A 15,579-nucleotide genomic window follows, 5' to 3' on the forward strand; every position below is an offset into this window, starting at 1 on the left:
TCAGAAGCTCAGTTCGCTTCCACGAGCGATGAGCAGAGGTTTGTTTCCAGTGAGGCTTACGAGCGACTCCTCCATACAAGCCTTTCATTGCGCACTGCTCTTGCCCACGCTTCTGGGGCTGGGCAGGGGCAGCCCAGCAGCTGCCTTGAGAGACGCCCTCGCCCCATTGAGTCTGGAAGCAGAGGATGCTGCTTTACAGCGACCATCACCCTCGGCCTCTTGGAGCCCAGGAGTCTTGGTAACCCGGCCCGATGCGAAGCAGGAGCATTTTGGTGCCTGGCCATAACGTGCACGAGGAGCATGAGTGACTGACAAAGCTGCATCACTTCTGCTGAGTGCAAGGCAGAGATGACTAAGGACCAGATCCTAATCTCGGATGTACCCGCCCGCCTCGCTGTGTATCTTTCAGATCTGCTGCCGTGTCACACCCCCACAGCTCACATCCCTCTCCAGAGAGCAACGGCCTTCAGTGTTCGTCTCTCTCTTGCCACCACAGCCTGCCTGACAACAAAACGAGGCCGAGAGGTGGGGTGGGGGTGGCGCTTTGGCTGCTAGTGGGACAAGCTAGTGTGGAGCACTTGCCACGTTCTCGGGCTGAGGAAGGAGCCACCAGAGAGAATGTGCCTGGGGTTGGCTCATTCTCTGCCACTCATCACCACCATGGGGAGACGCTGCCGCTCCCTCCTGCCCCCAGGTGAGGGTTCCTTGATGTGGGCTGCTGACGGTGCTTGTAGGGAGGGATGGGGGGCGTTGTTGCAGGGGATTGTCTGAGTGGGTCTCTCTTTCTCACTCTGTGTTAGGAGCAGGAGGGGCGAGTCTGAAAAGACAAGCTCCAGGCTTGGCCCACAAGCTGTTACTCAGTTCCACTCCAGAACTGGTCGCTCGGTTTTCTGGGGCACACTTCGGGATGTGGCAGCGTCTCCGCTCACAGTGCGGGGCTCTCCGGTCAGTCAAGCAGTTGGAGGACAAGAGCACAGGCTCGCGATGGGCCAGTTTGGGGTCAGCACCCCGCCATGCCCCCCCCCCCCCCAGCAGGGACAGCTTTTCCGCCGGGGTCAGCACTCAGCAGCTCCCACTCTGATGCTGATAGCCAGATTTTCAGGTGCTCTGCGCACAACTTACAGATCTGTGTGGCTCAGAGAGAAAAACAAAGCCTGCCCCACTGGGATTGAATTCCCATACCTCCCAGAGCTCCCTCGGCTTCTCCACTAACAGCGGGACTGTTGCACCACAGGCGTGGAGCCCTGGGCCAGCAGCAAAAGGATTGAAATCCTCCCATGATGGACAGCTCATTAATTTAGGCTTGGTGCCACCCCTGTGGACCCAGCCTTGTGCTGCAGTGACCTTCCCATGCTGGGTGTGAGGAGCATTTTCTGCAGTGGCCACCAGCCACCGTGTGCAGAGCAAATCTCCATTCCTCTCCCTTTGAGTTGTTAACTTTACCCCAGCTGGGCTTGGTGTCACCCCGGGGATAGTTGGCAGAATAGGTACCAAAAAACCACACCGGAAATGTTTCCAAGCTGTCTTTGCAATGAGCAACTGGATCTCTTTAGCCAGCACTCCAGATCAAACGGTTGATCTTAGAAATCATGCTGCAATGGGGAGAAAAGCCAGAGCTCCTCTCCCAGGCCAAATTCTGGTTTAAAGAATAAACAACCCCAATCCTTGCATTAGCTGCCTAAGCTCTGTTAATCAGACACGGGGGGTGGGGGGTTACCAAATAGAGAGAATGAACTGCAAAGAATGGATGTGAACCAAACTCCATATGGCTCTTGTGGGCCTCCCACCGAACCCCCCAGGCTGCTGGGCCTGCTTGTGCATGGACTTCATGTGTACATGTATAATGATGATGACGATATTTCTTACCCCTCGGAGCATTCATTCAAACGCTAACTCATAGAGGCAGCATGTTCTAGTGGCTGGGCCCTGAGCTTGGATTCATGAGACCTGGATTCTATTCCCAGACCTGCTGCGTGACCTTGAGCAAGTCACAGAATTGCTCTGTACCTCAGTTTCCCACCCCATCATTTGTCTCTGAGGATTGACAGCCATTCGTGGCGGGCATCGTCCCATGCTCTGAGGGTTAGGCCTTGATTTCAGCTGGAGCCTCTTGGCACTACCGTAGTACAAACAATAACAAGAATATAGGGGAGGGAGGTAGCATCATTATCTATGGGGCAATGGAGCTGACTGATTCACCCAAGGCCGCAGGGGGAGTGAGAACTGAAATGAACCTCCAGGAGTTTTCACTGTTTCGATCCCATGCACAGACCTGGAACATATAGTTTAGCAGGCAGTCCCGCATTGGCAAAGAGATGGGCTCTCTATATAACCCAATAAATCTCTGATTTCTATGATTCTGCATGAAAATCTATTTCAGATGAGAAGAGGAGCTAGCGTGTGAGGCTTAATTTAATTCGCTTTTGTACTTTCTCCACCAGCCTCTCTTTGTGCCACCTTTCCCTCTATCTGTATATATTAATAGTAACGATTGAGTAAGAGCCCTGGGCAGAGTAATTGGATTTGCATATCTGGTTGTTTTTTCTCTCCTCTCTGGACCTGTAAGACAAGATGATTTGATCGCTAATAGCCTGACCATCTCCTTTCCCCTAGACAATCCTGGGATGGTTTCAAATGCAGTAGCGAATGAGTTAAAAAAAAATTAAATTAAATTAAATCGTTAGCAATTACGAGTTCTGGCAAGCAGGGGAAAAAACCTGCAAGTTCTGTAGTGCCGTGAGGGTACTTACAAATAAAAGGGCTCTAATGAGACAAAATCCTGTAGCATATGCAAGCTGAATTGTGCTAGATTGGTTATTCTCATTCTGCATGTGATTGCTAATGGCTTCTGCGAGCAAGGGACATGTTTTCCGAGCAATTTTCTTTCTTTTTAATCTCTCTATTCCTTCCCCCCGCCCAAATACGTAAAACAAAGAGAACAGGGGACGGCGTTCCTTTTGCAGAAGAGCTATTTAGAACAGATGTTCCTTGATAACAGGATGCGGCAACATTATCCCCTTCATGTGTCTCAAGATGCCTGGCTGCTCTCTAAACATCAGCCGCTGATTTTTCACATTGAATGAGTCTGAAGCCAAGAGGGAGACAGAGATTCACTTTCTGTTTCCCAGAATCTTTCCCGGTGCCCCTTTTGGTTTGATGGTATGGTGACTGCAGAAACTGATAGTGGGAGCTGTGTCGTAATAATCCCATTTTATTCGTTACTGGCTTCACAGAAGAGAACTTTTGTTCCCAAACTCTATAGGACCGAACAAATGTTTTGAACTTCTCCTGTGTTTTCTATAACCGTGTAATCCTAGATATGGTGTATGTGAAAGAAGAGGGTCAGGACACAGCATTCCTTGGCAGGATAGACTAGTCCAGGGATAACAGGCAATGAGTTTATCTTGTGCAAGCCAATTGTGGAGCTTGGAGCTTGTTACATAAACCTTGGGCTTTTAGCTGTGTCATAAACTGTCTTGTAAATTTCATGGGGTGGGCTGTATTATGCAGAAAATAAGAGTGTGGCAGCAGGATGGATTTGCTGATGTTAAATCCAATGATGAATCGTAGATTTTTTTTTTTTTCAGGATGTAGAACAGACTTGCAAGGGAAAAGGAGAGAGCCCATCACTTGGAAATATAGAATATAGGTGCAACAGAGCTGTAGCGGGCAGTACTGCATTGGCAGGGAGATGGATTTAATAGCCCGATAGATCTTGCCTACCTTGAATTTCCATAGTTCTGTGTGAAAATCTATTTTAAATTGGAAGAGGAACTAGTATTTGAGGCTTAATTTAGTTCTATGGCTTGATACTGTACTTTCTCTACCAGCGTCTGTTATGGTGCATTGGATTTTTCACATCCTCCTTTGTCTTTGAGTGGTTTGTCCATCTCTTGCTTCTGATTAGAGTAATATGAGTGTTCTTTATGCTAGTTTTGATGTTGAAGGTTTTTCTGCTTTGCTTCTTCCCCTTTGCCTGCTTTTCTCATCTGGGGAATTTCTCCAAGTATCTGTTAGGGAGACTGGACAAGATCACAAACAGTAGGTGTATTCAGGAAACAGTGCCACGGGGCTGATTTCACTGGGAGTTTCAGCTGCGTACACCAGAGCTGAATTCACTCCATAACGTCTCGCAGGCTGTGTCTGGATAGCGAGAAAGACCGATGCTCTTGCCCAAACATGAGGCCATGGAATTTGGAATCTGAGGCGGGCAGAGAGGGGGGAGAGAGGCTGAATTTCCTGGAACCCAGCAGCATGGTGTATTGCCGACAGAGCCTGCTGAGTGCAAGCTGAATTGCCGGACTCACTCCGATGGGAGTGAGCCTTTAGTGGACGTGCAAATGACTGTAAACAACCTCGCTCCCTCCCTCCCTCCCGCTTCTTCATGCTGCTACAGTTTCTTCATCTCCTTTTATATCCTAGGTGTAGTCGGTGCTTCCCAGGGCCCCAAGGAGGACAGCAGAAGCGCTGGCGCTTCTCATGAGACCACTGGTACCAAACGAACCTACGATATGATGGAGGGGAGGATCAGCCGGGGTTTGCCGGCGCGCGATCTGTCGTCCACTGGCATCGAAGGTGGGTTTTGGGGAATCTTTCAGTCGTGCCATGTCAGGAGTCAAACACCAGGGCAGAAAATGTGCGGCATCTTTCCAATTCTGAGAGTTCTCCCCATCTTCCAACAGCGGCCCTTCTGTTCCAGGAGGAATGGCAGCAGCCAGTTTCGGAGGAGATGCACATGGCTATGCGCCCTCCCGCAGGACCTTCTGGCTCACATTTTCCTTCATCTAAAATAAGACATCCAGAATGAAAGTGCATGTTTTGCTGCATGCTTGCGTGTCTGTGTGAGCGAGTGAATGAATGACAACCATATCTCTCTTCTGGATCTGTCAGTACAGTGAGAACTTACAGGCCTTACCAGAAAAATGAATCTCTCCTTCTCAACACCCATGCTTTGTGCCCTGCACAGAAATGACCAAGTTGCTCTAAACTAGAGATACAGGCTGCGATTTTCAGTGGTTGACAGGCACACATCTCCCACTGAAGGTCCCAGCTGTAACTGTTGAAGGGACTTCAGCAGATAATCCTAGCTGTAAAAGGTTTTGTTTAAAATAAACCCTAAAAAAGGTTTTACAAACCCTAACTCTAATATTTAGTAGAATTTTTTTCTAGCCCCGTTACCAAGAGAACCCAGTGTCGGAGCTGGCTAACTCTGCACATATAAGATGGTCAGCTCTTTGGGACAGGGCCTGTCTTTTTGTTGTGTGCTTGTGCAGCACCTAGCACAATGGGTTCCTGGTCCACGATTGGGGCTCCTAGGCCCTACTGTAATAAAATAATAAATAACCATAATAATAAAGTGACTATGCGTGTGAAACCTCGGATTTTATTGGGGCTGCTTACAAGTGTTACAGTGTTTGTAAGATTGGGATCCGAGTATCTAGTTTATCTATAGGGCTTATATATTTTAAGAGTGGCATCTTCATTCTCTCTAGACCCACGTGGAACTGAGAGCAGGGGAAAGTTACACAGAATTTTGCGGGGGAAGGGTCAAGTGGGTTTCTGATTTATAAAGCAGGAAGCAATGCAGTTTTGAAGTTACAATTCTCTAATTGCTATCTAATGGGTAGATGAATCATATTTTTGTTGGAGGTGTTAGCATCTATCCATACGCTTTAGGCATTACTGACATACATGGATCACAGGGAAAACTTTAAGAAAAGATGATCTCTCTGGACCTGCAAATGCTTTTTTAACCCGAAACTTTCCCTTGCAGCATTTTGAATCCAAACATTCCAGCAATAGTAGGAAAACAAGAAAGTGAAACTGACTAGAAACAAAGGGAAACTGACCAATCTGGCCTTTTGGTCCCCAAAGTACAGGAAGTAAACAAGCAGTTCAAAAGGAGAAAAGTAAATTAGCTATTTAGAAAACATTTTTGTATTAATCTCAGGTGGTGCTATTACTGGAGAAAACTTTTAAAAATTAGGTGATTTCTTGCTTGTCAGTGTCCCTTTAAAATATAATGAAAATGTCAGCAGTCTTGCTACCTTCTGACTATTCTCTTTGGCCTGTTCTAGGTCTAATGGGCCGAGCGATCCCCCCTGACAGACACAGTCCCCATAACTTAAAGGAGCAGCATCATATCCGGGGCTCAATTACACAAGGTAATACTGGCAAGTATCCACAACAGGAAGGAAAAGGGGAGGCGGGGGCCGGCCATGACAGGTGACATTTTCTCTTGTGCAACTCAGCACTATCCATTAACCGTGGATGCAATTAGTGTGGAAGGAACTAAGGACTGAGTTGTCCCACTGGTTCTGCAGTCACATTGCAGACCTAGCCAGCGACTGGAGAAGCAGAGTCCTAGGGGGCAGAACACTGGACTGGGACTCAGGGGACTTGCGGTCTACTTCCAGCTCTGCCACTGGCCTGCTGGGTGACTATGGGCAAGTTCTGTGCCTCAGTTTTCCCCATCTGTAAAATGGGGATAATGATCCTGACCTCATTTGTCAAGTGTTTTTGAGATCGAATGATGAAAAGGGATAGGTAAGAGCTAGGTATTCATCATCATCATATCTGCTGCTTGGCGAGTGTGGGATTTCAGAAGTGAGCCGTTGATATTGGCCTGGTAAAATTCCCATTGGGGAGCTCACTGAGAGCAGAGCTGAGCTAACGCAGAGCGTTTCTGAAAAATCCCACTCTTGGCGAGGCAGTTGGGGCTTTGCAGAACCCGTTGGGTTGCCCAGGCTCTGTAGTGGCTTTGCATGTGAATTCCATCAAACCCCCGTGGCCCACAGCCTGTATAGGGGCCATAAGTACATCATTCAGTTTGCATGACCTGCTTCTTTGGAGAATCACATTGGTGCATTACCTTCTTGGGGGGGGGCTGCAGGAATCCCGCGATCCTATGTGGAGGGCCATGAGGACTACCTCAGAAGAGAAGCCAAACAGCTCAAGAGGGAAAACACTCCCCCGAGGGACTTGTCCGACACTTACAAAGTCAGGCCTCACGACGGCCTCGCTCCCTTGAAAATGAAAGCAGCTCACGAAGGCCTCGTTGCCACCGTGAAGGAAGCGGGAAGATCGATCCATGAGATTCCCAGGGAAGAGTTAAGGCGCACGCCTGACATCCCGGTGGCAGCAAGGCCTCTGAAGGAAGGATCTATCACACAGGTGCGTTCCTTGAGGAAGGGGCAGGTTACTTTGCGAGAGGTAAAGGGGATCAGTACGGCGCCAGGTGGTTGAAGGCACCCAAGCACCAGAGAACTGGGCCAAAGAGAGGTCTCTATGGGGGTGTCTCCCATAGAACTTTGGCCCCTGTTTTGAAATACGTTAAAGTCTGGCACGTACTTGGACCTCTTTCCCCAGAGGGGCCCAGTGCACGTGTGGGGTGTCACAGAGCTTGAAAAGATCTCCAAGGCGCTGCATGTCCGGCTCCTTCACGGGTGCCCTGTCAGAGCAATTCGGCGTGGGGTTTGTTGTCCGTAGGATATTTTAAGTCCTAGCAAACACTGCAAGTGATTCTTTCACTTATTGCCCACCTGAATCTTTTAGTACCTGGGCTATGAGTGTAACCTCAGAACTAAGGTGGCCTCATTACTTGTGTAGTCTCCTGGGAACCCCCAGCCATGAAATATTGGGGTGGTGGGATGGGATGAATTATGCCAATTTTGGCCTCTCTCTAATGAAGAATGCCCCTTTCTAACCACCTTTCTGAGACACCCACCCACCCCATTTAAATTTCTTGGGTCCTGCTGTGTTCTCAGTTACACGGGTGTAAACCCAAAGTAAACTCACTAAAGTCGGTCGGAGTGACTCTTGATTACGCAGATGTCGCTAAGAGCAGGGTCTGTCACTTCCAGCAGGACTGGCTTTAGGAATTGGGGAACAAGTGCTTGGGGCACATCTCACCGTACGTGGAGCGTTTCGATAGCAGCTGTTTAGAATACTCGTGACTGTTGATTGTATTGTATTTCTCTGGAGCGTGTGGGAGAAGCACAGTGGATATAGACACTCATTGGTGGTGATTCATCTTCCTGTTGTCACAGTGGGGAATGTGCATTTACATGCCATGTTCTGCTGGGCTTGTAGCTCCTGGAGACGGTTGATTCCCATGGGAATAGGAGTCTCCGCTCATCTTTACCTGTTCCAGTGGAATAGCATTACCTCCTAGTTCTGAGTCTCACCGGTGCAGTTCTGTGTACAGTATTAGTGCTGTTGATTTTCAGTGGGACTTTGGTTTCCAAGTCACTTAAGTGCTTTGGAATATCCCACCCTGGGGCCCAGGCTGAGTACCGAGTGCAAGTGACAACCTAAAAGAGCAAACGGTGATCTTCACTGATTCTGCCCTGCTGCGTTCCCTTCCCCGCTCTGATGCCCTCTTCGCTGCCTTGTTTCCCCAGTGTACCCCGCTGAAATACGACAGCAACTCTTCCTCAGTAAGTGCCAAAAAGCATGATGTCCTGTCGATCATCGGGAGCCCAGGGAGGACTTTTCACTCTGTGCACTCGCTGGACGTCATGCAAGACCCAAGGACTCTGGACAGAGCTTGTTACGAGGAGAGCCTGAAAAGCAGGCCCAGCCCAGTTACAAACTCCGGAGGTTCAATTACCAGGGGAGCCCCCGTGATTGTCCCTGAGCCCGGAAAGCCTCGCCGTAGCCCGCTTACCTACGAGGACCACGGGGCAGCGTTTAGTAGCCATCTCCATCGAGGTTCTCCAGTATCCACAAGGGAGTCGACCCCAAGGCAGCATGAAGGTAACTGTCGTTCTCCAGCAGACCCCTAATGCGCTGGGGACAGTTAAGGCTTTTAGGAAATGCTAGGATTGGAGCATATAGGGCATTGGCCGGGTTCCCACGCTCGCCCCCTATTTGCTGTCCCCTCACAAACGCTAGAGGGAAATGTGCAGTAGTTGCCATGGACCAAACGTTGTGGTGTAAATCTGTAATATCTCTTGGAAGCCAATGGAGATGGCTCCAGATTGACACTGGAATCGCTGAGAATGGTATTTGGCCCTGTGTGATTCTGAAGGCTGTGCTGCAGAGGAGGCGTCTACTCTGTATGCAGGCTTTGATCTGGAACGCACATGTTTTAATGGTGTGGGAGAAAGCTAAGTAACATGGAAAACTGGGGGGAGGGGGGATATTTTCTCCCCTCTCTTCTGTGCAAGTCTAGGTGTTTGTCTACCCAGTTCTGCATTTATCCCTCATCCATCACCATAGCATCTGAGAGCTTTGGCTGTAGCTGGGTATAATCCATGCTAGCCAGCAGATGGAGACAGTCCAGCTGGGTTGTCGAGACCTGACATCCCTTTGGGAGATGCAAGAGTTTTGCTGCCTCAGAATGCTTGTGTGTTTCCAGCAGGGGGCGCAGTTCCACCTGCATGCATTGAAATCACTTGGGCCGCTCGCCAGCAGCCTGAGAGCAAGACCCTGGCCTGGCAAAGCACTGGGATTGTGCTGCCATAGCTGCTCTCAGAGGCCACGTTCAAAAGCCAGCAAGATTGCTCGGGCAGGCAGAATTTGGCACAGGGCAAATCTAGCAATCCAGAGCACAGACGTAGCCAGAATGACTCGCTGCCTGGCTGATAGGATTGCCCTTCAGTCCAGCAAATGCCTGTTTCCTTTCGTCCGGTTAACTTTTGGTTGCTTGGTGAAACACAAGGACACAAGCACATATGCGTAGAGCGCATTTACTGTAACAGACAGCGTCAGCTCCAGCAACGCTTTCCCCTAGATCCAGCCAGAGCCTCAGGGATCATGAATCATCAGGCAGAGCAAAAGAAATTTCATCCTGACTGCGACTGTGCCAGTGACCCAAACTACATTTGCAGTTCAGAAAACTGCAGTCTGCGTCCAAGAGCGTTAGTGCCGTCCCTGCCTCCTCATGCTTCCTCTGAGGGTCGAATGAGAGAGGGGTGACCAAAGAGAGCCATGGGTGACCCTGCCTGTGATCCTTAATAGAGAAGAAGAATTTTCGAAAAGCCACCCCACCCAACAACCAGTAGAACCAGGGCTAACCAATAGCCACTCCACCCAACAACCAATAGAACCAGGATAAAGCAATAGTCACTCCACCTAACAACCAATAGAACCAGGGCTGACCAATAGCCACTCCACCCAACAACCAATAGAACCAGGATAAAGCAATAGTCACTCCACCTAACAACCAACAGAACCAGGGCTAACCAATAGCCACCCCACCCAGGGGTGGCTCTAGGTATTTTGCCGTCTCAAGCACAGCAGGCAGGCTGCCTTTGGCGGCTTGCCTGCGGGAGGTCCCTGGTCCTGCGGATTGGGTGGCAGCCTGCGGGAGGTCCACCGAAGCCGCAGGATCAGCGAACCCGCCACAGGCATGCTGCCGAAGGAAACCTGCCTGCCGCCCTCGTGGCAACCAACAGAGCGCCCCCCGCGGCTTGCTGCCCCAAGCACGTGCTTCGCGTGCTGGTGCCTGGAGCCGCCCCTGACCCCACCCAACAACCAATAGAACCAGGGCAAACCAATAGCCACACCATCCAATAACCAGTAGAACCAGGGCTAACCAATAGCCACCCCACCCAGGAACCAGTAGAACCAGGGCAAACCAATAGCTTCCCCACTCAACAACCAACAAAACCAGGGCAAACCAATAGCCACCCCACCCAACAGCCAATAGACCCAGGCTAACGCAATAGCCAACCCACCCAGCAACCAACAGGACCAGGGCAAAAGGTCCCCTTGATCTCACGCTGCACCCCCATCACTATTACCAAAAATAACAACCCTTGCCCCAAACTTCTAGGGTGGAAAAGGAGCCTGGTGGGCCTGAGCAGATAGGCCATGTTCCATCCCTTAAGCTCTGCCTCTTGAGAGCCACCTGTGGGCTCCTAGGGACAGACTGTACTTAGACTGGTGTCACCTTTCAAAAGGGACTGATGGGTTTAAAGATCACCCAAGATCACTAGTTGCTTTTGAAAATGTAAGCCAAAGTGCTCATCCGATGGGATTTCCCTCTGACCAATACGTGAACATGGGAAATCAGTCATTCCCTCCTCACTGAGACCCAACACCCTAGCCTTCAGCATCGCCAAGCAACACGAGCCCCACACGCGCTTGCTGTTCTCTAGCAGGCTACAAGTTGTGCAGTTATAGGTGGGGGACACTTCTCCGTCCACCTGCCTGTGTGATCAATCTAGTATTAGGGCCTTCACCACCACAGGCCCTAGAGACCGATCGTTTGCTAAAGCGGAGCAAGATACCTCATTTCAGAAAAATGCCCTTTGGTTGTCTGGCTTCTCTGTGATTCGCACATGTGGCCAACGTGCAGCACTGGTGTTGGGGAGGCTACACACAGAGGGGCTGGAGGTTTCCCAAGAAAGAGTTGAATATTTCTATTAAATTCCAGCACAGAGGCATAATTTTGTGTGTCTGTAGATGACAGAGTGCCTATAGGGGGTTTGCAAGGCTAAGTCAGAGCATCAGTTTTCGGGGTGGGAGGAGTTTTTATGGGTCGATAAGTGTATCCCTCTGCACCTCTGGCAGATTTGATGTACAGGGCCCTGCCAAGTAGCTGAGACTCTGTTAAAACCGAAGGAGTGGCGATTCAAAACTGAAATGTCTCCATGGTTATTTTTGCATCAATGGAAACAGTTTTATGAGGGGAATTAACCAGTCCCTGCAGGGCTGGAAACCCAAACGTCACTGAACGGGGCTAGTGCATAAGAATGAGACAGTGAAATTGAGCAGCTTAACTTCATTGTCTGAACCGGAGCTGGTTGAGTCATCCCTAAAGAATCCTCGATTTGCGGAATTTCGCTTCGTTGCCTGTCTGCAAACGGATCGTAGCTTTTCTTGCATTTATTTGTTGTTGGGAAATGACGCGCTGGCTCACGTCTCTGAATAGTTCGGGGTCTGTGGCTTGTTTGCGAGTGGTTTGTTGCAAGAATTTGACATTCAAGCTGTTTTGATTGGACTCTGGGCTCACATGGTATGTTTCCCTCCCCAGAGCGTATGAGCTGAGCATAACTCTTAGAATCAGGGCTCATTGTTACTAATTAGCCAGCCTGGTGATATTCACCCTGTACAGAGGGCGAGCACCAAAGTGCCAGTTCTGAGTTAATAGGGATGTGAGAGAAGCTTGACATTATTCCAGCTGCTTCTCCATGTATTATGAAAGTGTTTACAGCTCCTGGTGAGAGCAGGAGGACGGCTGCTGTCAGAACCATCTGGGCCCTATTTCATCATGTTTATTTTGAGTTTCCAGGGTCGCTTTTTTTTCCTCTCTGGTAACATTAACCTTTCTGCTGCCAGCAGAGCGTTCAGACAGGGCTATGGCAGCGGGGTCCCGCTGCCATCTACTCAGATGGGTCAGATTCGTCGGACTGCGTCAGGAGAGCATGTTTGTCAGATGTCCCTGGCCCCTTGCTGAGGCTAAGTGAAGATCTTTGTGATGGCAAACGTGAGATCCATTCAGGACAAAAATGGCTTTCATTTAGGAATCAAACCAGGGACCTGGCAGGACAACATTCTGGAGAGCTTTGTGCGGAAGTGGGAAAAGATAAGACCCTGTGGGCTGGAGGGTCAGTTGGATTGTGAAGATTTGCTTGTGTGGTTATCTCTGAAACATTTCTCGTGAGTGTGTCCTTAGAGAGAGAGCGACTGAGCCCAGGCCTAGGAGCCAGAAACTCTTCAGCTCAAATCCTGGCTCTGGCATTGATCTTGGGCAAGCGCTCACCCTCTCTTCTCCTAGCCGTAATAACAGAGGATGCTTATTTGCTTTCCTCTCCTGGATGCTGGGGATTAATCATTGTTCCTAGAGTGTTTTGAAGGCGAACAGGCAAATACATCACTGCCGTCAGTGAGGGTAACTCCACTGATGTCAGTGGAAGATGACTCCTATTTTCATTAAAGCCACTGGAGTCACACTCCCTTATCCCAAGGCTGAATTTAGCCCCAAAAGTGTTACCCAGGGGGAGCGTCTCGCTCTCTTTGTAGAAGTAACAGCCTTTGCTCTCACTGATGTTGCCAAGGAGATCTGTTCTGACTCGTTACCTCTTGTGCCGTGTCCAGCTCCCGAGTGTTGGGCCCCGCAATTCGAAAGGCAAAACGAAAGGGTGGGCTTTTGACTTAGGAACACACTTGCCGTGGGCAGATTGGGAGAGCAGAACTCTTAGAATCAGGTGCAGCTGCTTTCAGTGGGACCCTCGTCGTCCTCCCTAGTCACAGAGATGCTTTCGGAAATCGCACATGTTGCCGCATGCCGCAGGCCAGATTCTGACCCCAGGTAAATGATGGCAGCTTTCACTGAAGTCAATGGCATTTGCCACTGTGACCCTGAGGATGGAATGGGCCCAGTAGGTTTAAACAGAGGAAAAACTCCTTGATTTGACAAAGCTCAGTGTACGTGCCAGAATCAGTGAGGCAGTGGGGAGCACGCCCCTCTGAGAGCAGCACTTGGCTGCGAATGTGTTTCAACATGGACTCTTCTGACTCCTTTCTTTTGCTTCTGCAGGGAGCATCACGGCTGGGAAGCCAGTGTCCCAGGACAGAAAGATCACCCCCACAACAAGAGACATCACCAATTCCAAGTCTCCTCACGCTACTCTATCGGACCATCACCATCCCATCTCCCCCTATGAACATTTACTCCGGGGAATGAGTGGTGTCGATTTGTATAGAGGACACATTCCATTGGCCTTCGACCCCGCTGCATTTCCCAGGGGAATTCAACTGGAAGCAGGTACTCCTTTATTTGGGGCACTTGGCAGGAGCAGCCCCTGGTCAGCTGAGCAAAAAATCTGCCTTGGTTCCATTCCTACGAGTGTGGCGTAGCTGCGAACAGAATGGGGCCCTTTCTGTTCTAAGCTGTGTAACAAGCCGCTGGCTGGCTGGCGACGTTCTGTTTCACAATGAGCAATGGAAACAGGCTTTTAAAGCAGTGCTGCCTTGACTGTTGAGTGACTCTTTGGCTTAAAGCTGCGACTCGGATGAGCTCTTCTCTGTCTCAGTTCCATCCTTACCCTGACACTGCTCCAGTGCACAGTTGGCAGATGAAGGCCTGACACAGCAAAAAACCAGCTTCCTCTACCCTCATGCCCACAGGGACTGATGTTTCTGGTGTGTTGCATGGGCCTCCCCAGCCTGAAGGCCAGATGCAGGTCACTGATTTGGGCCTTATCTGTTCCTAAATTATCCCACGTCCCAGTTGATGCTCTTGAGCGCTGCAGTTTTCATGAGTCAGACTCTGCTGTGCTTTTGTAGGACCGTACTGTCAGTTGCTCATGCGCGTCTGAATCTTCTCTTCTAGCTGCTGCTTACTACTTGCCCAGGCATCTTGCTCCAAGCCCGACGTACCCCCATCTCTACCCTCCGTACCTCATCAGAGGGTATCCAGACACTGCCGCCATGGAGAACAGGCAGACCATCATCAATGACTACATCACCTCCCAGCAGATGCACCAGAACGCTGCCGCCACTGCCATGGCCCAGAGGGCAGACATGCTGCGCGGACTTTCGCCCCGAGAACCCTCGCTAGCTCTCAACTATGCTGCAGGTCCTCGAAGTATGAAGCTGTCTGTGGTTTTTGGTGGCATTTTTTCTTCTTGAAAGGCATAGGGCTGTCGTTCTGATCCCAGGCCCCTAGCGTAACACCCAGCAGGGCTCTCATGGTGGAGATCACAACGACAGTACCCATGTGGCATGCACATTTGTATGCCACATATGTCTGCTGCGCCAGGGGCAGGAGCATCTTGGCTTTGGCCGGTTGAGTGGTTCCTGAGCCATCTGTGCAAAGGCAGTTCGTTTCTGTCAGTCTTGATAGCGCGTTTGGTTTCTCAAGGCTGCTTCAGGGGCAGCCCGGTGACCTTGGGCTGGAGTTTGATCAGCTCTCACAGGTTAAAGAGGGCCAGGCCTGACCGGTGCTTGGATAAGAGCCCCTCAGGGTACATCTGTGGAGCCCATGGCAGCCTGGCTCGACACACTCGGACTTGCGAGGGCTGCTCCCGCACTCTCAGAATTGCTGAGGAGACGGCACTGGGACGCCGTGACTCAGACTGGAGCTGGGGTGCTGAAGCCAAGGGGCGGAAGTGGGCCCAGCTGTGGCTTCAAAGCGCTGTCTATTCAGCTGTTTTTAGAGAGCCACTGCAAACCTGAGGCTCTCTATCCGGGCAGGGAGATGGGATCCAATCCTGGGCGCAGTGCCCCCGTGTGGCACTAGGGGCTCTGGGCTGCTGCTTCTGCACCCTCCTCCAGACAAAACAACACTGGGGTCCCAGTCAGCGTGTGGCTAGTCAGGATCATTTGTTTAGTTGGGTTTGTTTTCAGGCATGGCGTGTCCTAGCCAGATTCAGCGCCCCCCTCAATCTCCCTCCAAACTGAATACATTGTTGATCTCTACTTCCTACCCTATGCGGTTGTGCAGTTGTTGCAGGCTCGTAAAAAGCTGCCACCCCGAAAAGAGACTGACTGTCAGTGGTGGGCAAAGTGATTCCGTACATGCAGAGGAAATCGCTTTGGAATCCCGTGGGCGGGGAGCTGCTCTATAAGTTGCTCTTGTTCTTTGACCTCTTTACTGCTAGCAGTTGGCAGGTTTTTCTTTCTGTT

At 50.3% G+C, this 15,579-nt stretch overlaps 1 protein-coding gene across 19 annotated transcripts in view; it reads left to right on the forward strand.

The window, feature by feature from the left end:
- NCOR2 (nuclear receptor corepressor 2) overlaps positions 1-15,579 on the forward strand; it is a 403,768-nt gene that overhangs the window by 362,476 nt on the left and 25,713 nt on the right. For 18 of the 19 annotated variants that reach the window (XM_050923437.1, XM_050923442.1, XM_050923438.1 and 15 more), the window contains 6 exons: positions 4,423-4,575; positions 6,078-6,164; positions 6,893-7,173; positions 8,403-8,757; positions 13,490-13,717; positions 14,285-14,539. In XM_050923437.1, the coding sequence (XP_050779394.1) occupies positions 4,423-4,575; positions 6,078-6,164; positions 6,893-7,173; positions 8,403-8,757; positions 13,490-13,717; positions 14,285-14,539 (1,359 nt within the window). The remainder of the gene's footprint in view (positions 1-4,422; positions 4,576-6,077; positions 6,165-6,892; positions 7,174-8,402; positions 8,758-13,489; positions 13,718-14,284; positions 14,540-15,579) is intronic. The other variant, XM_050923439.1, reaches the window with a different exon arrangement.

Source organism: Gopherus flavomarginatus, chromosome 15, assembly GCF_025201925.1.
Source record: "Gopherus flavomarginatus isolate rGopFla2 chromosome 15, rGopFla2.mat.asm, whole genome shotgun sequence".
Lineage (NCBI taxonomy): Eukaryota > Metazoa > Chordata > Testudines > Testudinidae > Gopherus > Gopherus flavomarginatus.